The following is a 23840-nucleotide window of genomic DNA, read 5'->3' as shown; positions in this document are numbered from 1 at the left end:
GAGAGTTTCTTACATAGCCAGAATACAGCAGATATTTTAAAGTTCATGCTAAAACTGTAGTTTCCGCCTGATACACTGGTTTGTTTAAAATCAGTATAAATGCCATTTAGTAAATAAAAGAAAATTTTAAATATGTGTTTTTACCTTGTTAAAGCAAGTAATTATTTTTTTTTTTTGCAGTTATTGACTTTCAAAATGCTATGCCAGGTCTGTGCTCGTCAATGTGCCACTTTGTTGGCATATATTAGGCACATGAGAATTCATAGAAATATTCCAAACTCAACTTTAAAGTGTGCCCTGCCCAACTGCAAATTAACATTTCGTACATTTGCAGCATTTAAATCCCATGTGTACAGACATCATAAAAAAGACAAAATTCGACCAAGATTGTCTGGTGCAACGGAGTTAACATGTCATGTTGATTTTTGCAATGCCACTTGGGACAATTTGCCAAGTTTATATTCTCATCTAAAAATGCACATTAAAGAGGAGAAAATGTTGCTTGTCCATTCAGACAATGTCAGAAGCATTTTCAAGTATTATCAACATTCACATCACATATGTCTAGAAAACATAGACACAGTTCTGAGGAAAGTCTGGTTAACTCTGTTGTGGGGACTTCAGTAAATCATGGCACCTACCAAGAGAGCAATGAAAGAGACCAACATAATATGTACCATAATGTGCCTAGAGATGTCAGCGATGAGCCTATAGATGTGTGCCCAGAAAATGTTGATTCTGCACAGTTTTTGAAAAATGTTGCTCTGTTTTACCTTAAACTACAAGCTAAGTTATTGCTTCCATCCTCTGTTATTCAGACAATTCTTGAAGATTTTCAAGATATTCATGACATCAGCCAGTCACACTTACTTTTCAAACTGAAAGAAAAGTTGCTTGCACTTGAGGTTCCAGAAGCTGATATAGCCACTGTGCTTGATGTCCTGAAAACTGAAGATCTTTTGAGAGCTTATAATACTAATACTCTTAAAACTGATAAAAGAAGAAAAAACGTGTTCAAGAATATGTTTAACTATGTTGAACCAGTGCCCATTTGCCTGGGACAGAATGTGGCAGGCAAAGAATGTTTTGCTCAATATATCCCACTTAAACAAACAATTGAATCTCTCTTTCATTGTGAATCCGTGAGGGAGCAATACAATCAAGTACACTCGCATGACCCATCTGAAGATGTTCTTCGAGATGTGTGGGATGGCACAAATGTTAGAGAAAACTTGTTGTTCAAGACAGAGGCGTCATCACTTGGTTTGATTCTATATCAGGATGCATTTGAAGTGGTAAACCCTTTGGGGTCGGGCAAGAAAAAACCCAAGATACTTGCAGTGTATCTTACTCTTGCAGACATTATGCCACATAACAGGTCAAGCACTGATCATATGCAACTTGTGCTTCTTTGTAAGGAACAGGATTACAAATATTTTGGTCAAGACTTAGTCTTTGGTCCCCTTGTCAAAGACCTAAAGAATCTTGAAGTCAGTGCCATTGACTTGCCTGATGGAACAGTCTACAAAGGAACTGTGTGTGCCATTGCAGGTGATAACCTAGGTTCACACAATATTGGGGGCTTTGTTGAGAATTTCAGCAGGAGTATTAATTTCTGCAGATATTGTGAAATTGACAGAAAAACTTTTCAGGCAAATCCTCTTTCCAAGGGTACTAACCGGACAGCACAGTCGTACAGAGATCATGTTCAGAGTTGCACAGATGGGGATTCCACTGTCAGCAGAGGTGTTAAATTTGACTCTGTGTTCAATGAGCTGTCTTATTTTCATGTATGTCAGCCAGGATTACCTCCTTGCCTTGGTCATGATCTTTTTGAAGGTATTGTTTCATCTGATCTGGCATTGTACATCAAGCATCTCATCAAAGTAGACAAACAGTTTACTTGTATTAATCTGAATAGACGAATAAACCAATCCGTTATCTTGGCAATGATGCCAACAACAAACCTTGTGAGGTTAATCCAGAGAGTGATAAACTTGGTGGGCACGCTGTGCAAAACTGGTGCTTGCTCAGAATGTTGCCAGTCTTGATTGGAGAGAAAATAGGAAGTCCAGGTCAGAACCAAATATGGCAACTGGTTTTACAACTCAGGGAGATTGTGGAATTAATCTGTGCACCAGCCATTTCCATTGGTCAGATAGCATATTTAAGAGTTATCATTGATGAGTATTTGTATTTTAAAAGGCATATGTTTCCTGATCACCCATTAAAGCCCAAGCATCATTATATCTGTCATTATCCAGATCTTATTGTGCAGTTTGGGCCACTCATTCGTCTATGGACATTAAGATTTGAGAGTAAACATTCATACTTTAAACAGTGTGCAAGAAAATTGCATAACTTTAAGAACCTTTCTTCAACTCTTGCAGAGAGGCATCAGCTTCTTCAGGCTTTTCTGAGTGCTGGCAACTTTTTCCCACCAACTGTTGTAGCAGAGAGGGGTACAGAGTTTTTCTTGGGGGACTACAATGACAACATTAGAGCATCAGTTGCACACTGCACTTTTGAGCCTGAAAACACTCTCATAACCAATGATGTGACTGTAAAGGGTACAAAATACAAAAAAAACATGTTCATTCTGATTGATGGTGTTGATGAGGGGCTCATTGTTGGAAAAATCCAAGTAATACTCTTCCACAGAGATTCAGAAATACATTTTATTTCTGAGAAATATCTGGCTGTGCGTCTTCCTGATTTAGGTGCTCATTGCCTTACACAAAGTCAGAAAAGCTACTGCTGTGTTAAGCAAGAAAATCTGCTGGACTACTATCCCTTGCATGAATACACTGTTGATGGCGTTGCACTAATAGTTCTCCACCATTCTTTTATCACAGTGTAGGTCAATGTCTACTTTAGAGGAAGACATCCGGGGCATCATCCTCAAGGCATTGCCAAATCTCTCTGAAGAGACTAAATCGCAGCTAATTGCTAGGCTTGAAAGTTCAGGTTTAGAATCAAAAGAAGACCTGGAATATGTACAGCAGGAAGACCTGACTGACCTCTTGCCTGTTATTCAGCTTTGGAAGCTGTTGAAGGCATTTAAATCAGGTAAGTCAAATTTGTCTTAATGTGATGTACAAGGCTTGAAAAATATGCTAACAGCTAATGCTGGGACATTCTGGCTATGTGCAAACGTTTTTCTTAAATTCTACAAGCCACTTTGTCTGGTTACCATATTTGACAGTCATTCACTAATGCATTATTTTTCTTGTTGCCAGAGACAGAGATGGTCACTCTGGATCTTCAAATTATTCCAAACCCCACAACACTGTCCAGCCCATCACCACTTGAAAGCTGCTCCCCACAGTCCAGTGCATCATCACCAGCAGCTACATCATCCTCATCAGACCAGAGCAGCCCAAGCAACAGATTACACATATCCAAAACATGGCCAGAAAAGTTCAAAGTGCCGTGGGACCTAATGGCGCAAGGAATCCGTTCAGCCGCTGCGAATTGCAAGAGACCGACCCCTGCTGAAAGGCGGCAGATGGTGAGAGTGCTGGTTGATGAACTGAGAAAATATGAGGTTAACCCCACACGCTCCCAGTGTCTCACAGTCTGTCAAAATATTGTGAGGCAATACACCCAGAGTTTTGCTGACGTTTTTACAGATGGCTCAATCATGGCTGGTGGTTGTAACTCACTACTAATTCAGGTTAAAACTCGCATTGAAAACCTAAACCGTGACAGCAGCTTTGCACACCACAGAGCGTCAAGATGCTCTGGATCCAGATCTGTACGCAAAAGAGGGCCTACTGACACATATGGATGTACCAGATTTCAGCCAGAACTCCCACCAGAAGAGAGTTATGAAACAGTGGAACACAAACGCCAAAGATTGGACGAAATCTATCGCCAGGAAGGTGCAGGGGGGGTTGAAAAAGCAGAGGTTCAAACTCTCATGGAGAAGACATTCTGTCTACAGCGTCGCCATATAAACACTATACCCACTCCTGCCATTGAGGACATCAGAAGCAAATGGCCTTACCTCTTCAGTCAGAAGTGCATCTATGCTCATTTTGAACTTCTCACAGACCTTAATGTATTACGTCTCCTGGAGCTTGCCATGGAAGAATGTGGACAGTCAATAATAGAATACTTCCGCAGCAAGTCTACAAACAAAAATGTCCAGAGTGCCCTTTACCATGGTGAGAACTCTGAGGTGGCCCTCCATGTTGTCCAGCTGCTGATGGCCCACTTTGCAGAGACTCCAGATGGACTTATCCTTCTTGCAGACGTAAGCTTGTTTCTCTTCCTTTTTCATTCATATTTCATAGAATATTTTGCATTTTATAAAATCAACTGTTGAAACTAATATCCTCACCATGACTTTGTCATCTGTGCTGTACAGTTGTCTTCCACTGTGGCTGATGTCGAAAGAACCCTTACCCTACCCCTGACTCCTCGTCTAATACTGCTCGGTATGTATTCAGTGGATTATCAAATGTATATTGTACTGATGAGTTTTTCAAGTTGTCTGTATTTCAATTATGCATGAATGTTCTTTCAAACAGAGATTTCATACAAGTAAAGATGTTTTTTTCAAAAATTCTTCTTCGTGATTCCACGTTTCAGGTGGAACAGAGCAGGCGGCAGTTGGACGATGGATGATCAGCCTGGAGGGACATGTCATTTGTGAGGGCATCCAACAAGCATTTGTGACAGGGCTTGCTGCTCTGTTTTCAGTGTACTATATCTTCAACCTACACTACCAAGAGGAAGCTGCCTGTACACTTGAATTCATTCAAAGGTAAGACATATTCATGAACAGTTCATATATAGCAGAATTAATGTCTATCCAACCTCTGATCTCAGACTACTATGTTTTTCAGGCGATTTGTTGGAATCAATCCAGAAAGAGGAACAAAGGCAGGTCGAGGCAAGATCATCTCCAAGAGGACAGGGAGAGTCGTTCTAAAGAAGTCAGTCACAGTTAATACTCATGTCTCCACTCTCCTGAAGAATCTCATTGACTTCGAGTGGAATTTCATTGGCCAGTGAAAGCTCACTACCCAGGTACAGCCACAGTTATTTCCCAATGTCTTTTTCTGTTCATGTAATGTTGTTCTTTTTCTCTTGGCCAGCAAATATGGTATAATGTACACAAAAAGGGAACATGTTCATTTGTCCCAGGGAAGAAATGGTATTGCTGGATTTGATCAGTTTAGCCTTTTAAGGTCACCGTGTAACAGTCAGTAGAATCTGAGCACACCTTGGATCAGTACTATTCTTAGAGGGCACAGGGTCTGCTCTTAATTTAATTTCGTATTTATTGTTTTATATTTATTTTAAGACTCCTTTAAGTTCTAATTAATACAGCTTACATTGAAATGCTGAATGTGTACAGTGTATTCTACTCAGGGAGATTTTTGAATTTTGTATTAATAGGTTACTCCATACACTGTATGACACCTCTTGGTTTCCCACTGTTCAAATTTTGATAATGTTTGAAGAGAATATGTGTCTTTCCATTGTGGTGTTAGATGATTGTTGTTGTAAGCACTTTGTCTGAGGGGGCGCTCTTTATTTGCCAGAATGAACACTCAAGTCTTTTCATTTGGCTTTCTATGAAAGTAGAAATGTCTTTGCTTCTATATTGTTTGTGGGATTTTTGTTCTTTTCTCATGCATCATTCCCCACAAGTGTATAAAAATGTTTATAACTGTTATCACATTTATTGAAAAAATGATAACTGCCATGTTGTTTTGCACACTGAAATTTACAACTGAAACAGACGCCTAATTTGTTTGTAATCAAAAAACGATTTCAGTTGATGTTGCCTTTTCAGAAATAAATGTTTGGTTACTAAATGATTCTTCCTTGGAATGTTTTGATTGCTTAATTTTAGTTCACTAAATGATTGAGTGTGTATACTTTGTATAGAGAATCACTTGAAAATAGCTAATCAAAGTAACAGTAAAGGGAATGCTTAATTCATAGTAATTGATTCTGATCAATAATGCCAGTAAAATGCTCTTATAAATTTACATTTTGCTGTAATTGAGATTATGGTGAAATTGCATTTAAAAAGAATACTGTACTGGCTACCCCACAACCAATAGTATACAGTAAATTAAAAAAAGAACAGCACTACCTTGTTTTAGTACGTAGTATTATAAAAGTATTAAATTGTAAATAATATCTGAGGGACGGTAATATACTGGCACCCTGCTGCCAGCAGTTTACTGTTAAGACATTAAAATTCAGCTGATTTCTTTATTATGGTAACATACTGTAAAATGTATTACAGTATGTGTACTGTTAAACTACAGTAAACTGCAGGCAACCCTGCTGCAAGCAGTTAACTGTTATTTAACATCACAATTTGTTACAGTGTACATCAAGGTGAGTCATTCACAACCCCCAACTTTTTATAAAGTCTGATAAAACCATTCATGAACTGACCTGCCACATGTTTTCAATAATGACATATTGTCGTGATGTGAGATCGATACCAGCAGGAGTTTTGTGTGTTGTTTGGTAATGTGTTGTCTAATGTAGTCACACCACCTGATAGCTGGATCCTGTTTCCTTTTAAAACAGACATCTTTCATTACAAACTGTAATTAGCTGTTCGTTTATCGTCTGGTTTTCCTGAGGTCATCGACTGACCTCCAACACCGACCTCCAACTCCATCATCAGCTGTCATCTGAAGCTCCCCACTGATCAATAATGATGATGCACGACGAGCACATGCACTGTTTGTTCAAAGAAGTGATGACCTCAGCGACTGACCTTTCAAAACATAAGACATTGGCTGATTCACTAAAGCGATGTGTAACGAGACACTCTTCTTTTGTGAACGTTTTGATTCCGTGGTTTGCTCTAACACTCTAAATTAAAAGCAGCAGACTGTTGAACTCGTGGTTACATGAGCTCCTCAAAAATGTTCAGCTGCCCCACTGATCTCCTGCGGGTTATTTTTAATTTTTGCCATCTCTGTTAAAGGTGGACTTGAGTTTTCTGATTTGCTACTCTCTGTGGTCTCTTCATTACATTTTGAAAATCTGTTTTAAGTGTGACTTTTTTATTTTAGCAGTTGTTGCAGTCTTCTCTGTTAACATGCCTGGGCAAGAGAAAGAGTGGGAATATGAGGGAAATGAGCAGGTTATGAGACTAATTGAAAAAAAGACTGGTTAAAAAGTTTTTGTTATTTTTCTAAATAATGTCTGTTGTTTTTAAGCTCCACAAATGATCAGTGGCCCTAGATTAGTTCTGACTGTAAGTGGAACAGAGAGGAACAGGGCTGTAAGAGAGAAAGCCCTTAGAAAAGCAGATCCCTCATTAAAACAACAAATAGAGAGCAAACAGTCATTCACTATCTATAGAACTTGATAAATAAATGTTCTGTCATTTATGTATGTGTACATGAGTTGGTAGCCTTTCTGGAAAGTTGTATTATAACCGTTGCAATATAACAGTTCAAGAACGGACACATGAGACATGGCCACTGGATCTCCTGAGGATACACCTGAAGTCTGCTGTCCAGTAATAAATGGAGGCAGTGTATATAAACAGGCTTGCTTTTAATTTGTTATATATACACCATTAGATGTGAAGCAGTAACTTTTATATATAAACTGCATCTCTGAACACCACTGTACTGCAGCAGTAATGTGGAGATAATGAACAGAAATATCCTTCCAAAACCAAGGAGGGAATATATTGATAAATGCGTTCTGCAGGGAATGAAGAAGACTTAATAAATATGTGATGGTATTCAAAAAAAAAAAAATTGTTCCTTAGCAACAGCATACAGGCTCTGTGCAAGGTGCATTGTGGGAAAAAGAAAACATTTAGCCGGACCATGTTGTGGGTCTGCTCCCTATGACTGAGTGTTTCATCTTACTGTTACTAATGTTGCTGATTAAGATAATCTATGAGGTCTACCTTAGCCTCAACACTATATTCTAATGCTGTTGGATTGTGTGATATTAAGCATAAAAAAAAGACAATCATGATATTTTGTTTCTCCCTGTCATTAATAACACCTAATGAAAGAGGCACCACATATGTAAACAAACATAGTAAGCACATCATGACATATCAGAGCCTCGCTGCTGTTATCTGCTCTGCAGTTCAACATAATAATTGTTGTGTTGTGTGTGTGTCCACCTATGGTGTTCACCCATGTTGAGGAAGAGGTCAGTGGAAAATCTTCACTGCCCTCTATTGGTAAAAAGAAAGTAAGACATCCATACCTGTGCGTGCTCTGCATGTTGCATGGGGGTAATAACAAGGTAGATGAGAGTAGAGCTATTTGCAGCCAGAGGGAACTAAAACAATTCCTGTTCATATAATTCTGTGCTGCATCTGATGTGTTACAGATGTTACAGGCTTGGTGAGACTGACACTAAGAGACACTGGGGTTAAGTCATAATATAGACTTCCTGTTTATGACTGCAAGCTGCAGAAGTTTAGAAGTGTACGTAAGCAGGACAGCTTCAGGATAAATAGTGCACTAGGTCATATTCGATTCTCTCCGTCTGCATCTCAGAGCCAGGCCTCTTGTTGCTGGGCCTCTCCAGGGCAGCTGTGATCTGTCTCTTGAGTTAATTTCTCATCAGAATTTGTCACTGTCCAAAGTTTATCAGAATAAACCGTTTTTTAAAACACGAGCAGGATCAGTAGGTGAACAATGTCAGTCCGGGTTTTACAGAGGATATGTGCCAAACTGTTTCTTGGCTGACTGCTCACTGAAGTGGTTGTCACTGTGGTTGTCAGACATCTTTTGGAAAATAAATAGTCCCAACACATAATCCACAGTAGGACCACAATTTATCATCTGACAATTTGTTTTTTTGCTACAGATTAAATTATCTGGCTACAGATTTACTGTCCAGAAATAAAAGTGGTAACCATATTTTCATCCAATGCTAAGCAAAAATATAAATGGGGAAATATCTAATATCTAAAAATCGAATGTACATGCTACCAGTTAAACCAAAACACAAAAAGTACAATAAAAGCAGTTACATATCACACCAAATGGAAGGGAACAGACAGCAGCCTGCCCTCAGAATAGGTCCTGTCAAACTGCTCAACATCCGTATGAGATACAGACTGTCGATGTTCAGCTTATCACTAAATCAGAGACCGGATGGCAACTACGTCTCCTAGCACCAGACAGAAAACATCTAAAGCCTTCATGCAGAGGCCTCCGGACATCTCAGATCAACCTGTCTGTGAAACATATTTCAGATCAGGCAAAATATAAGCCACAGACAATTTTAGGTATAAGACTGTGTAAAACAAAATCCATCACATGCAGATATATAGTGTTTCCTTGTAGAAATGTGTCTGTGTTCTGCTGTGAGACAAACATGGAATATTTATTTGATAACACACATGAGCATGTGTGTGTCATGATGTAATCGTGGGGTTTATATGATGCTGATTCCCTGCAGACTCACCGTTCTCCAGGCGAATGTTTAATGTTCTGAGAGCAGTGCAGATATTGATGTTATCTATTCTGACAAGGAAACACAGATGTGTATGAGTTCTGCTGTGAGACAAACATGGAACATTTATTTAATCACATAAATGTTCATTTCTGTCATATCCTACATTTTCCTACAGTATTATGTGATTTATATAAACCAGAGGCTTGTTCCCTGCAGACTTACCACAGATCAGACTAATCTTAAATCCACTGGAAGCAGTGCTGACATATATATTGCCTCCTTGCTGAAGTCTGTGTTCTGCTGTGAGACATAAACGGAATATGTGTTTACATGCATGTACATGTTTGTACATGTCATACTCTGGTGTTTCCTATAGCGTTGGGGTTTTCTGCACCACTCACCAGTCTGATATTAAATCCACTTTGTTTCCTTATAGAAATGTGTCTGTGTTCTCCTGTAAGACAATCGTGGAATATATATTGTATTACATGCAAGTTCATTTCTGTCATACTCTGGTGTTTGCCACAGTATTATTTACTTTATATAAACCAGGAGCTCGTTTCCTGCAGCCACACCACTCATCAGTCTGAAGTCAAATCCACTGAGATGCCTCCTGCTGTGTAACATCCAGTGCCATACTGAAGCAGGATTAGAGCAGGAGGACATGACACTTACATAATGTCAATAAAAACATTGCGGCCGCCGCGTGCTCACATTGGTGCGCGTGGCGCGGTGTCCCGGATGGTGCACGCACCGGAAGAGAAGGGGCAGCTCTCCCAGCCATCTTGTGGCCGCATCCCGCGATTCGTTCGCATCAAGCCTCGTAGAATCGGAGGTGAATCCCGCTGAAGGGGCGCCATCATGCCCGGACACCTGCAGGAAGGCTTCGGCTGCGTCGTGACCAACCGGTTCGACCAGCTTCTGGACGACGAGTCGGACCCGTTCGAGATCCTGAAGGCCGCCGAGAACAAGAAGAAGGAGGGGGCCGCCGCGGGCTCCGCCAAGTCCGCGGCGCAGGCAGCCAAGCAGCCGAAGAAGGAGTCCCAGAAGGACCGGAAGAACCCGCTGCTGGACAAGAAGGAGGAGAGCCAGCCCCCTGTCCCCCTGAAGAAAGAAGGTGAGCTTGTCCTCTCTGCTGCTGCCCCGGTGTCCTGCGTGTTTATCCGGGTCTGTCATCCGCAGCTCCGGTCGCTGCAGGTGTTAGCTGCCGCTGGTCCGAGCCAAACACAGCCCGAGGGCGACCTGTCCTGCTGCGGGTAGAGGACACACCGGTCCGTCCTCAGGCGGGTGAGGACGGACACAGGCGGGTGACAGCAGAGTCACCGTGCAGCTCCGGTGGAGTCCTCTGTGCAGACCGAGCCAGTGTTGTGTCGCAGAAATGGTCTCCACTGTAGATGAAGGTGTAGTGTTGTGTTGCTGGAGGATGCTCTGGAGGATGCTCTGGAGGATGCTCTGGAGGATGCTCTGGAGGATGCACCGGCTGCAGGCTGCACGGAGCTCTGCAGGATGTTCACCTGTGAGCGGGACCGAGCGCGCGGAGCAGACCGCTGTTTGTTGTGATGGTGTCTTCGCTCTTTTGAATGCTTCATAGTTGTGGAGCTCATTGGCTCTGTAACACCAGTGGGTTTCCGGACAGACACTGTGAACTAAGTGCATGAACAGTTGCACTGCTAATGTAAAGCTGCTGAGGTGACATCAGGAGCTTAAACGGCTCCTTTCCACGACAGCTCCTCTGTGCAAGTGGTGTGACACAGTTCGCACGACTGTTACTCTGAGTTTACTCCATCTGACTCCTGCTCGTGTGATCTGCAGGAATCAGGCGGGTGGGCCGGAGACCGGACCAGCAGGGCCAGCCCGGTTCCCAGCACCAGGGCGGCCAGGGAGGCCAGGGCGGCCAGGGCGAAGGGCGACCCGGGGACAAGAGGCCGGACAGGAGACCTCCCCGAGAGCGCCGCTTCGAGAAGCCCGCCGAGGACAAGCCCGAGGGACCTGGCGAGTTCTCAGCAGACAAGTGGGTGGCTGTGATGAATGACGAAACGCAGATTTAAACAGGCTGATAAGCACATGGCCGTCTGATGCTATCACAGGATCAGTGTGAGGCTGTGTGCAGGAAGCGTCGATTTGATCTTAACTCTCCTTAACCTCAACAGAGCAACCATCAGTGAAATGCATGGTTCTGGTGCTGCACTGCTCTTTGACATTTAAGCCGACACTTCTGTCATCGAGACAGTTTTTACCGAAAGTGCAGATCCCCTCTGCAGATAACAGCATGTTTACAGACGTGTTAATATTACGTCTCTTTGGCCTCTGCACAGCAGGTGTTAACCTGCGTACAGGTGTAAACATACCCAAGATGCATTGCAGGCACATTGAGATCTGAACTAAACACTGATGTTGTCGTTTCTCAATAATACAGATGCTTGATACCACTTTCCCCTTCCTGATGATTCAGATACCTGGTTTTTGTGTATAGGCCGATGTAGAACACTAATCCAATACCAGTTCCTTTTAATGCATGACAACTTGCATAACTTATTTTAACAGCTGTATGCTAATAACCCTGTATGGCCGTGTTAATGATGTGGTATGGGATTGGTTCATAGATGTGTGTGTACTCGCTGATGCCTTTGCCGGCAGGTATAGAATAATTTCTTGACATTGACAACAGACCCAGGTGTCATCGTCGGACTCCACACATGAACACATTTGCTCTTTTCAGACAGAAATGCTGAACATGCTTATTTACACACAGGGCAGAGAAGTGAGATCGCAAGCAGTCAGTCGAGACGCATTCTAACGTCAGGTGTGATCATGACCAACGTCCACTTACGATTGCCGGGAATCAATTAACATGCGCCTCTGTGTCCAGCAGGCCTCCTGGAGACCGGCCCCCTCGAGGGCGTGGTGGCGGCCGGGGTGGGCGTGGTGGAAGAGGACGGGGCATGGGCCGAGGAGACGGCTTCGACTCCCGTGGGAAACGAGACTTTGAGCGACACAGCGGCGGTGACAAATCGTGAGTCAGTCCTGAACTTAGGCTTTAGCAGAGCAGGGAATCTAAAAATAGAAATGACTCGTCAACAAACTGTGTTGTTGTCAGCAGATTATTTGTTGGCCGCTTTAACACAAAGTTGTCAAAAATCCAGTGACACTGTTCACCAACCAAACACTCAGGACTCCCTGACCTCTGCAGAGGTCAGGGAGTCTCAATGTCTGCGATCAAGATCAGTTGTGTCTTATTTTTCCAAGCTGTGTTCACCAACCTACTTTTCACTACAGACTAAAGAGTTGTTGTTGGAACTACTCCCACTGTGACTATTTTCATACAGCCTCCATCACGATGTGTGTCCTCCTGTCTGTTCTCACTCCAGCAATCAGAAGGTTGAGGAGAAGCGCAGTGGCAGCGGCCCACACAGCTGGGGCAACGTGAAGGAAGAAGTGAGGTGAGCGTTCACAAACAGACACACACACACACACGGCCTGTTTGTCTGAGCTGTTTTCACTGTCTGCACAACAACGAGGCACATCTCGAATCAGCCCAGACTCTGCTCACTGAGGTGGTTTCCAGATAAAGTCAGTTTAACTTACGATGCACCGCTTTGTTCAGTTCTGATCAATTACCTGACTTCGGTTCTCTGCTGTTTAGAATGTGGATACGCAGGCCGGGTTCACACGGAAGGTTTGAAGTGTTTGGCTCAGGTTTGGGTCACGTTGGCATGGCTACCTTCTGGGTTTCTTTACACTGCACATGCCTGTGATCGAGGGAAATGGGCCTGGGTCGGGTTCAGACATCAAAAGATGCCTCGCTTAGTTTCCTCTTGGGTTCGCTTTTCGCTTTTCTTGCTCATCATAGTTTCTGGCTGTGAGGTAACGTGATGCTTGAGGAAACCACACTTTAAATATTTACAGAAAATCATTAAATTTAAATGCGTCCCAAAGCAGTAATTTAAGTAAGCTACACATAGGAACGGGGGGAGGGGTGTAACCTGCATGGCCAACTCGTTCAATGTTTGGAAAAACTTGAACAAGAGAATGGAATCTACTAGATGTCCTCGTCAAAAGTGTTTAACAGTTTTCTTGACTTTCAGACATTCAGCGTCAATATTTGACATTTGATTGGCTTGTTTTGTGTTGGTTTATGACATCAGCATCTGACATTGGATTTGTTTACAAATAGCGTTGTATTGTTTCTTTGTCACAATTACTTAATACTGGTTGTGTTGTTTTACGTGCCCATTTGAATGACTTATTTAAGGTTTAATTTTAAACCTGCATTATAGGAAGTTTTCATTTTAAAACACAAACTTCCTTTAGTGAAACACTTTCTTCTTCAATGATAAGGTTGAACATATGATATGTTGTGACTTTCAGGAAGGTATAAAGCTAGATTATTTTTTTCCCAATATTAAATCACTACAGCTGTACTGTTCATTATGTTAAGTCGTGTCAAATAGTCTGTATTGACCAGGTGCCTATGTGACTTTGTTCCCAGTGAGACTGAACCGACTGCCGCCCCGGAGACGGCCCCAGAAGGAGAGGAACCTGCACCTGCTGGATCTGAGAACAAGTGAGCATGCACTTCCTGTCAGATGACGATTAGTCGGGCGATATTTGGATGTTCAGGAAAGTAACATCATTTGTTTACGTAAAAGCCAGGTAAGGTGGCTTGTAGCTGCAGAGCACCATCGGCAGGTTTTATGAGACGGTCTTTGTCACAAACTGTTCAAGCGTTCTGCTCACAGCTGTGGTGGATTGGGGATAAAAATTGCTACTGACCTTTTGGCCCTCGGGATTAGAGCAGGTACAGAGCTAAGAGGATATGCGGCTCTGCGTTTGAATTCGCTGCAATGTTGTGTGCGGGCTTCCCAGGGAGAACGAGGCGGAAGAGGTGAAAACCGAAGGCCCCAAAGAAATGACCCTGGACGAGTGGAAGGCAATGCAGGACAAGGAGCGCACCAAGGTGGAGTTCAACATCCGGAAGCCCAACGAGGGCGCCGACAGCCAGTGGAAGAAAGGATACGTGCTGCACAAGTCCAAGAGCGAGGACGTATGCGTCGAGGTGGGTCCAGTTTTCTATTATTCCAAATACTGTTATTTGTGGTTATTTACATTTTCAAGCATAAACCAAAAGGAAAGACTACAGGGAAATATGGAGTTTTGAAAACATAGGAAGTTGTGCACAGATAATATAAAAAGTTTTTGTATTCTTTGAGTCATTGCACTCAAACGATTGGGTGCATGACCGAAAGTTAATGATAATTCAGATAGGGAGTGTGTTGCAACAGTTTTAGACACAGCGCGGAGACTTTCCTGTTTGTCTTTTTCTTGAATTTGATGCATTTAAATAGAACATTTCCGGCTGGACTCCAGGGACACACGCTCAGGTTACTGTGGAGGTCACTGACTTTCTCACAAGCTGAGACCACATCACACGTGTAGATACTCATGTTTCTCTTGTTTCAATTTTCAGAAGCCTGTCGGTGCTGTGATTGACCCCCCAGAGATTGAACCAGAAGCTCCACCAGTTTACCAGAAGGTGCCTGCAGCTCTCACACTGCTCATTCATACACACAGACTATGAAAACATTTGGGGGGGGTAATTTTTAATCTATTTTGGGCAGAGGAAATAAAGGCTCTAAGGGTATTGTACTAAATGATGCACACTAAAACCTTTACCTCATGTTCACTCTCATTACCAAATACAAAAATAAATGGAAGGCAGTTAATCTCCTAACATACTTCGATATCTTCTCTTGTCAGCCTCCCGGCCCCATCGACGAGTCCAGCGAGCACCATTTCCGCAAACCGGCCAACGACATCACATCCCAGCTGGAGATCAACTTTGGAGACCTGGGCCGCCCCGGCCGCGGGCGTGGGGGGGCGCGCGGAGGCAGGGGAGGCCGCGGCGAGAGAGGCAGCAGGCCGGCACGCGGGGGTGGACGGCCCGAAAAGGTAACTATGAAAGCTGCTAACAACAACAAAGGTTTAGTGTCCCGCACAAAAGATTCAGCTCACTGACTGAACAGGCTGCAAAATCACTGACGTGGAAAACCTGCTGCGGAAAACTGAAGCCCTGAAATAACAGACCCGTGAACACGTGCTCCACTGTGGGAAAACTCTCACTGACCTCATGACAGTGGTGCTTTTTTTTCTGTGAATCACAATTTTTATAGTGTTAAACTGTGAACTACTAAAAGCTATCATCAAATGCTTATTTGGACTCACAGGGTTTAAAGGGGTGCATCACTCTGATGTATTTCCCTTTGCCTGCTCGGCTCCTGTTGGTGTGCATTTCCTGTGTGGGAGTTGAGCCTGAACCGGAAGCCACCCTGCAGAGAAACGGTGCAGGAAGTTCAACTTGTGGAGAGGCCCTGTATCAGAGCAGTGTAGAGCTGGAGGAGGCAGGGATGATACACAATGAGCCTGCCACTGTACTGTAAGTGTAGAAGTAGAGCGCAATAATATATTTGAAAAGATAATAGGCAGTAAATGATTCTAAAGCAAAGATTCACGAAGGGAAAGGATGTTAAGCTGCACACTCAGCTTTTCTTTGGCTCTTTTCGCATGAAAATCGATGGGAAGTGAGCACAAGCTGTCGCACCAAACATCCAAAGATTATGTTTATATTTAATTGAAAATCACACTACATTTCATGCAAACTAATATCAGATACCCCCAATCCATGTTTTAAAAATAAGATATGATGAAATGGAATTTCTTGCATCATATAATGTATATTTGTTTTAATATAATAATCTGCAACAAATGTTCTGTATTGTAATGGGTTATATAAACATCATATTGATATGGATCCTTATACTTAGACACTAGCTACAATAAAGGGTCTTTAAAGGGTTATCATTAAGATGTCAAAGTAACAAGTAATGCAAATATTGTATTATTATTAGAAGTTACAGGGCAGATGATTTCAGGGAAACTATGGAGTTGACAGTTAATTGTTTTTGGGTTCGGCAAATTGAGCATCAACCTTCACACACACTTTGTAATAAGATCCATTGTTAAAATGAAACCATTGATTTGACCATGGCAGCTTTACTGATGTATAAGCCCAGTTAACCCTGTCCTGGTTCTTGTGTCTCCCTCCAGGCGAGCGGCGTGTCAGTCCCCAACGTGGATGATCCTGAGGCCTTCCCAGCTCTGGCCTAGGAGCCCATTCTCCACCACCAGCCCACCCATCAGCCCTTCCGGGGGCCCCTCCTCTACGAGGCTTGCATGCTTACCACATCTTCCAAGTATATAAGAAAACAGAAAAAAAAAAGATTTTAATGACAAACAAAAAAAAGACTGTCATCCCATACCATCCACCCCACCAGAGGAAACAATTTACCCGTTTTAAAGGAGAACAAAAGACAAAAAACAGCGGAAAAAGGACCTCTTGTAACACTGACGTTTTGTATTTAGGAAACATGAAAGCAGGGATGTTTTCATACTTTTCTTTTTTTCAGAGATTATGCATACATCAGTGATCATTCTTTTTGTGCTGCTTGAATTTATGAATTTGTTCATTTCTGCAATTAGGTTGAAGTGTGTGTGTGTGTGCGTGTGTGTATCTCTTCCCCCTGAAGCTTGTGTGCTTTCTTTTTTCTCTCCTCCTGACTTCCGCTCAGTATTACGGGATCATCTTAGAAAAAGACTTTCTGCTGGAGTTTTTGTTTTCCAGTAAATGCACACCGATGTGGTAGCGATTCACTACATAGCAAACTTGTACTAGATATCTGAAGTATGGCTTAACTTGCATTTAAAGTGTAATTGCTCTGATCCTGACTACCCACCCCTGTTTGAGAGGCACAAGTTCAGGATGGGTCTCCAGTCAAAGAGACCTCCTACTAAAGCTTGGTATTTTTCAGCTTGTTGTGCAGTGGAAGTAAATGCCTTTTCCTGTTTTATTTATTTTTTGATAGCTTGCCTTTTATTTGGTGGACCAGTGGTTAGTAATGCTTTGTATCCCCTGATCCAGATGTGCTACCTGTGTTTTCAGGGTGTCCCAGGGCCCAATGTATATCTTTAGGCTGGTCCTCTTAGGTCATACAGACTGAACTACTTGTATATTAAGGACCACTAAGCAAATATTGTATTTTGTTGTTAAGATTGTGTGTGAATGTATCGAAGAGTGTGAATGTATTGAAGAGTGTGTGGCTGACTGTGTGAATTTGACAGCTGTTAAATTAAAATTTTAAGTATTCCTCCGCTAAGAACTTGCCATTCTCCAGCAGTAGATTGCACGTTCTGGCCTGAAGTAGTTCATACTGTGTTTTGAAAAGTGATTGTTGAAATCTATGCGAGAACGATAGACTGTGGATATATCTAGCTCTTACAGTATCTGTAATATCTTTTGAGAACTCAAAGCACTTGGGTTTTTATCAGCAACAATCCTCTGAAGATTGTGTTTTTATTTTCCTTTTCCCTCCTGTGAACCATATTTGCTGTTTTTATTTAATTTTGTTGGTGTTTTGTCAGAGCAGCAGCATCATAATGCATAATTTGTCTGAAAGAAATGTCCGCTGTCATCGTGGAGCAATCACGAGCTACAGAATGTATTGTACGATGATGTTGCTTGTAGCCACCTGTGTCAGTCATTTCCAGTGAGCGTTTATTTTTATGAAGTGAGTACATTCCACATTTGGGGGGGGGGGGTTACTGAAGGCATTGGGGAGTGAGTTCAAAGCTTTACATGCTGTGCGCTGCGGTGACTCGCAGGCAATGCACTGATACAGGTTGCTGCAAAAGTTTTCTCATGCGACTGTTTGAGCCACGTGACGGCGAAAGTTTCTCTTGCAAACATCCCTGTTCTAATAAATCGCTTTAGAGGTGTTACATGTACTCTGCCAGTAGCTGTCGGGGGTGTTTTAAAATCCATACTGTGAATTTAAAAGGTGTAAAAGACGCTGATGACTCTTCATTGGCTTCAAAACACTGAGGCGCTGGTGTGTTTCAGGCCGGCAGTATTCCCTGTTGATCCCATATGGACCTGAGTGAGACTTAAGCAGTGCAGAGAGGTTGGATTTACACTCAGTTACAGTTTTTAGGCAGCTCTGCATTAAACCTTCATCTGTGATGTTGACTCAGCTTAATGGACTATGAAGCTACCATCAGTTATATCCATGATTGTATATAATTGCTTGGATAATATAACTCAAATTAACTCAACACCTGAAACAAAGATTCACCAAATCCTGAATATTATAAACTTGCTGAAGGTGGGATTTACTGTAGGACTGGTGTAATAGCTTGTACACTGACAGATTTGAGAGTTTCATTGACTGACCTTTAAATCTCTAAGTAATTCCCATAGTGAGTATTTACTCTAAGTTGAAAAAAAGAAAGAATGTAGCTATGAAGTTTAATTTCTTTATAGAGATTTTAACTGGTTTGAAAGGTATAGATCATGTTAGCTGGGTGAAATACGAAGAAATAAGTTTGTCCCACATTTACTAAATATCCTTCAATTTCAAGTGTATGAACGATTTGATTTAATACAGGTATAAAGGGTAAAAGGGAGGAGCACAGAAAAAGTCAGTCGTTTGATAATAAACTCAATTTATTAAGCACTTGTCAACATTACATAGCACCTTACAATGGCAGCAAACTTATACAGTCACATCAGCAAAATAGAATAAAATCATTGGGTATGTGAAAACAAAAATTGAGAAATGGAGATTGAAGGCTGAAGAAGGGCCTGTAAAGACATGATCTCCTCGGGCTGTTGATCCAGAGCCTCAGGGCCTTCACTGCCAAACAACAGAATTGTATAGCATCAACTCCAGATGAAAAGAAAAGGAGATGGAATAAAATGTGTTTGGATGAGCTGAGGAATGTCTGAACGAAAACTCTACAGATGAGTTATGCCACAATGAGGGAGATAACATAATGGTATTATTGAATAAAACATAGATAAAGTACCTACTAAGAAAACAGGAGAGCGATAAAAAAGAAACTGGAACACTGGAATTATTTTTACCTTTTAATTTTTCTGAAATAAAGTAGTTGAAAAATGTATGTATTTATAATGCTATTCCATTAAGTAAATGGATATAATAGTTTCCCAGAATAATAATATAAGATTGACTGTTTATGAAATGTTTACATCCAGTTAATTTACGTCATAAAGTCAAGATAGTGAACTTCCGTCCTCTTCCGTCTTCGCCAACGGAACTTCCTATCGCCGAGGCGTAAGATGCTGTTGTGCGCATGCGCAACAGGACTCGAGGTCTCCTGTTGAAACCTCCCAGGTATTAATGGCTGAGCTCCGCAGACATCGACATGAGCCCGGAGACAGAGACCCACCGGCCGGGGGACAGTCCTCCAGGGCCCGGGTAGAGGGCTCCAGTGAAGGCGGCTCCTCCTCGGTGATGCTGAAGCTTCTGGCCGCGGTGTTCTACGGAGTCAGCTCGTTCCTCATCGTCATTGTCAACAAGAGCGTCCTGAGCAGCTACAGGTACAAAGTTCAGAGTTCAAGTCAGAGGAAGCCCGCTCTCCACATGTGTGTTGTTATGTGACTGGTGTTACTCTAACGATGAGCTGAGGGAGAGGACACGGTGAATGGTGCAGCTGTGAGGACTGTCACTGGGTTTCTCCACCTGCACCGACCAACCTCTCCCTTCAGCCACCTCCATGTTTCTTTAGGGAGAGGTTGGTTATTTAGTTCAGTGAATCGTCAGTTCAACAGCAAGGGAAAGTCCTGAGTTCTTACAACGTGAGAATCAAAATGTACCCGAAGTAAAAAGGTGTAACTTCAGAAAGAAACAACACATCTCACCAGGTTAATATTTTCACTTCACATCATCAAAAATAAACTTTATAATGCAACCTCATGCGTCACTGTATTGCTGGAGAATAAGGTCAAGATAGAAATGTTCATATCCGCATGAGTTACATAATATAACGAAGAGTCAATAATAAAAGTAAAGTACAAGAACGTCAGTGAAAATCAGTTATTTATTACATTTACTGCATTTGTGTTGGTTCAGAACTTGAAATCCTTGTTGTTTACATTTGTGTGACGTTTCTATTAGGAAAAAACATCAAGAAGTTAAAAGGCCAAACTTGTGTAATGTGTTTAATCTCAGGTTATAGGAAGTAAAACCAGACGTTAACATGCAGCTAAGAAGCATGAATGAAGTGTGGTAATTCCCTCCAACAAGGTGTTTGTGTTTTTCTTCTGTTTGTATGTGAGTTAGTAGGATTATTAAAAAACCACTGCACATATTTTCATGGGTCAGAGAAGAACCTGTTGAATGTTACTCATTTTATTATTTCTTACTGTGTGGAATTTGGTGCAGCTTGACTGTTTGAATATATTTATTTATCATTATTTACAGTTGGGTCTTGGTAGATTTTACTCAAACTGTTCTGGTTAAATATTGTTTTCAGTCACTTTCTTCATTCTCACCACTCTCTACGTGTTTTACAGGTTTCCATCGTCAACATGTGTCGGAATCGGCCAAGTAGGTTTGTCTTAAGTGGAGTCAACGTTTTTTTTCCACTGCTCTTGAACAAACACTGATGTGCTCCACTTGCTCTCCCTGCAGATGCTGGCCACGGTCGTAGTTCTGAGGACGGGGAAGATGTTGGGCATCATCTCATTTCCAGATCTGGATCTGAGTATACCAGGCAAGGTGCGCAGTGAATTCTATGAGCTGATGTTAAATATTGGAAAATTACAAAAATAAAGATTTTTGGGGGGTATAAGCAGTAAGGGAGAGCTCGTTGGAGTTCAAGTGCTTCTGGATCCAAACCGTTGATGACTAAACTCCTTGTTTCTTGAGAAATTATGAAACCTCTGTGAATATCACTCAGATGTCACCGACCATAACCCCCCAGTCGATCACTGCCAAACATTCCTCCTCCTACTCTGAGTGATTCTTTTCTTTAGAACAGACAGTTTCTCACCCAATCTGCTGAGGCTGATGTGACAAAAGATGAAGTATTTTGTTATTTGTGAAACCTATTCTAAATTATAATTTAAAAAGAGGCTCCACATTCCTTCTTTTAACACAAGCGACAGACGGACCTTCTGATATTCCCTCTCCTAATATAAAATGTAGCCTCAAATAACAATTTCTTCTTGTAATATTTGGACTGTTGATTTTAAAAACTTATTCTCAAAGTTTTTTCCTCCCTTAATAATCTCTTTAAAACATTTTCTGTGCTTCCTTCCATTCCAGATGTTCCCACTGCCTCTGCTGTATGTGGGGAATCAGATATCAGGGCTCTTTGGAACACAGCGACTCAAGTGAGAGCTTGTCCCACATTATTATCTAATGTTATTTTCATGAAATATTCTTTTAAACAGAATCATTTGACTCTGAATCATTTCTTCATCTCCTAGTTTACCTATGTTTACAGTCCTGAGGAGGTTCAGTATTTTTCTCACCATGGTGTTCGAGGGACTTCTGCTGAAGTAGGTTCAACTCCATGTTTTTTTTTTTTTTTTGTACAATTTAACCAAAATGTTTTTACACGTGCAAATGAATGCTTTCGATATTTCCTCTCCTCACAGGAAGACTTTCTCTGTGTCGGTGAAAATGACAGTGTTCACCATGATCTTCGGTGCTTTCATCGCCGCCAGGTAAGCGCCCCACACACCCTGAACCCATGTGCTGATATTCAAACCCAGGCCGCGTGTCTCACTCTGGGGTTTTACAGCTCTGACATAGCGTTTGACCTCGAAGGGTACGTCTTCATCATGCTGAACAACGTCCTGACGGCGGCCAGCGGGGCCTATGTGAAGCAGAAACTTGACTCTCAGGTGAGCGGAGCGGCTGATCCTCATCCCGCGGCGCCTCTCGTTCTTTCACCGTTTCCTGAAGAGCTGTGTGCTGCTGTTCCCACAGGAGCTGGGCAAATTTGGTCTTCTGTATTACAACGCCCTGATCATGATTTTCCCCACTACGGCGTATGCCTACTACTCTGGGGACTTACAAATGGTAAGATGTGGTTTTTCTAACATGAGTTTATGTATAATATATTTCCTGACAACTTGAGTCAGTCCTCAGGGTCTCTGCCGTGTGTGTGTGTGTGTGTGTGTGTGTTTGTGTGTGTGTTTGCGTACAGGGGCTGGAGTATGACGGATGGTCCGAGCTGCTGTTTGTCGTGCAGTTTGTGCTCTCCTGTGTCATGGGGTAACTTCTACTGCCACTGTTTGTTCATGGAGATATCATCGACTTGTCTATAAAGATGGACGGCATCACAGCTCACAGCCTCACAGGGATCATGGATCCTGTCTCCTCCGTGTTAGTGGAAGGGACGTGGTGCACACTAAAAATCAAAGGGAACATCCACTTAAGTTGTCTGTCTATGAAGGTGGTTCTAATCACCCATGATTGTCCAAGTTTTACTTATCAGAAAAGTTTGGTTTTCATTCATTGTCGATGCTGTAAAACCAGGATGATGCATCACGATCGACAGCTGAGACTGGCTCATGATTGGTCGACCGCATGTATCCATGGAACCTCGTAGCAAAATGCGCAAGGTGTTAGCGTTCATCCCTGGATAGTGGGGAGGAAGTGGAGAAACGCCGTCCATGTTTTTATACAGATCTATAATATAAACCCTCAACGCTGCCCTGGTGTAATTCGTCTCCCATCTGTCATGCAGCTTCATTTTGATGTACTCCATCATGCTGTGCACGCAGCACAACTCAGCGCTCACTACCTCCATCGTGGGCTGCATCAAGGTGGGTCATTTAAAGCCGGTGCTGCCCTCTATTGGCTAAGTCATAAATGCAGATGTGTGAAGTGACTCTCTCTCTGTCCCTGCAGAACGTTGTCGTGACCTACATTGGAATGGTGTTCGGTGGAGATTACATTTTCACCTGGACAAACTTTATAGGTCTGAACATCAGGTAAGACTCAGAGCATTTGACTGATTCTGTTTGAGGAGCTGATATTTTTCTTTTTTCTTTTAACAAATGACATCTTTGTTTCTCACAGCATCGCCGGGAGCCTGGTGTACTCCGTCATCACCTTCACACAGGAGCGAGCGAGTAAGAACTGGCTGAATAAAGTCGATGGTAAAATTCACTGTAACTGTCCAATCAGTTTTTTTTCTGTTTCCTGACTATTACTCTTTTGCATCCAATTTGAACAGAAAAGGCATAAACACTGAGTCCCGACCAGATCCTGAAGTACGTCCAGAGCACATTTCATCTCAGAGTACTGTACAGAGATACATGTATACATATATCTACTTTTAAATCATTCCTTGTTTTACAAATATCTCCTGAACTTTGTTAGCTTGTGAATTTTTTGTTGCTATTTTACAATCATGAAGTAATTGAGACACTATGATCAGCTTTTGTAAGATTATGACAAAGAGCCTTAACTTTTATACAATTGTTTCACAATGACTTTTTATATTTGAGAAATTAATAAAAATGTAAGTGTATTTAAATAGTT

General features: G+C 42.1%; 3 protein-coding genes across 7 annotated transcripts; all 3 read left to right on the top strand.

Moving 5' to 3' along the window:
- Positions 1-3518: 3518 nt before the first annotated feature.
- On the top strand, positions 3519-5563 carry LOC133968703 (uncharacterized). 2 transcript variants are annotated; one of them, XM_062404878.1, is made up of 4 exons: positions 3519-4258; positions 4373-4442; positions 4597-4771; positions 4854-5563. In XM_062404878.1, exons 1-4 carry the CDS (start codon positions 3644-3646, stop codon positions 5020-5022), a joined length of 1029 nt encoding a protein of 342 aa, XP_062260862.1. In that variant the 5' UTR covers positions 3519-3643; the 3' UTR covers positions 5023-5563. The 2 variants fall into 2 exon arrangements, with proteins under 2 accessions (XP_062260862.1, XP_062260863.1); XM_062404879.1 differs by having other exon boundaries at positions 4837-5563.
- A 4599-nt stretch (positions 5564-10162) lies between these two features.
- Positions 10163-18272, top strand: serbp1b (SERPINE1 mRNA binding protein 1b). Of its 4 annotated transcripts, none has more exons than XM_062403752.1 (9): positions 10163-10543; positions 11239-11437; positions 12299-12439; positions 12753-12866; positions 13916-13990; positions 14293-14482; positions 14894-14959; positions 15184-15375; positions 16531-18272. In XM_062403752.1, exons 1-9 carry the CDS (start codon positions 10288-10290, stop codon positions 16588-16590), a joined length of 1293 nt encoding a protein of 430 aa, XP_062259736.1. In that variant the 5' UTR covers positions 10163-10287; the 3' UTR covers positions 16591-18272. The 4 variants fall into 4 exon arrangements, with proteins under 4 accessions (XP_062259736.1, XP_062259735.1, XP_062259738.1 ...); XM_062403751.1 differs by having other exon boundaries at positions 12296-12439; XM_062403754.1 differs by having other exon boundaries at positions 10164-10543; positions 12795-12866.
- Positions 18273-19632: 1360 nt separating this feature from the next.
- Positions 19633-23835, top strand: LOC133968189 (nucleotide sugar transporter SLC35D1-like). Its single transcript, XM_062404092.1, has 13 exons — positions 19633-19879; positions 20855-20888; positions 20973-21059; positions 21609-21676; positions 21773-21844; positions 21944-22012; positions 22090-22192; positions 22278-22370; positions 22498-22565; positions 23041-23119; positions 23205-23287; positions 23376-23428; positions 23533-23835. Exons 1-13 carry the CDS (start codon positions 19680-19682, stop codon positions 23541-23543), a joined length of 1020 nt encoding a protein of 339 aa, XP_062260076.1. The 5' UTR covers positions 19633-19679; the 3' UTR covers positions 23544-23835.
- The last annotated feature ends 5 nt before the right edge of the window (positions 23836-23840 follow it).

This window comes from Platichthys flesus, chromosome 14 (assembly GCF_949316205.1).
Source record: "Platichthys flesus chromosome 14, fPlaFle2.1, whole genome shotgun sequence".
NCBI lineage: Eukaryota > Metazoa > Chordata > Actinopteri > Pleuronectiformes > Pleuronectidae > Platichthys > Platichthys flesus.
Note: the sequence above shows the minus strand (reverse complement) of the source record. Positions and strands in the feature narration are given on the sequence as shown.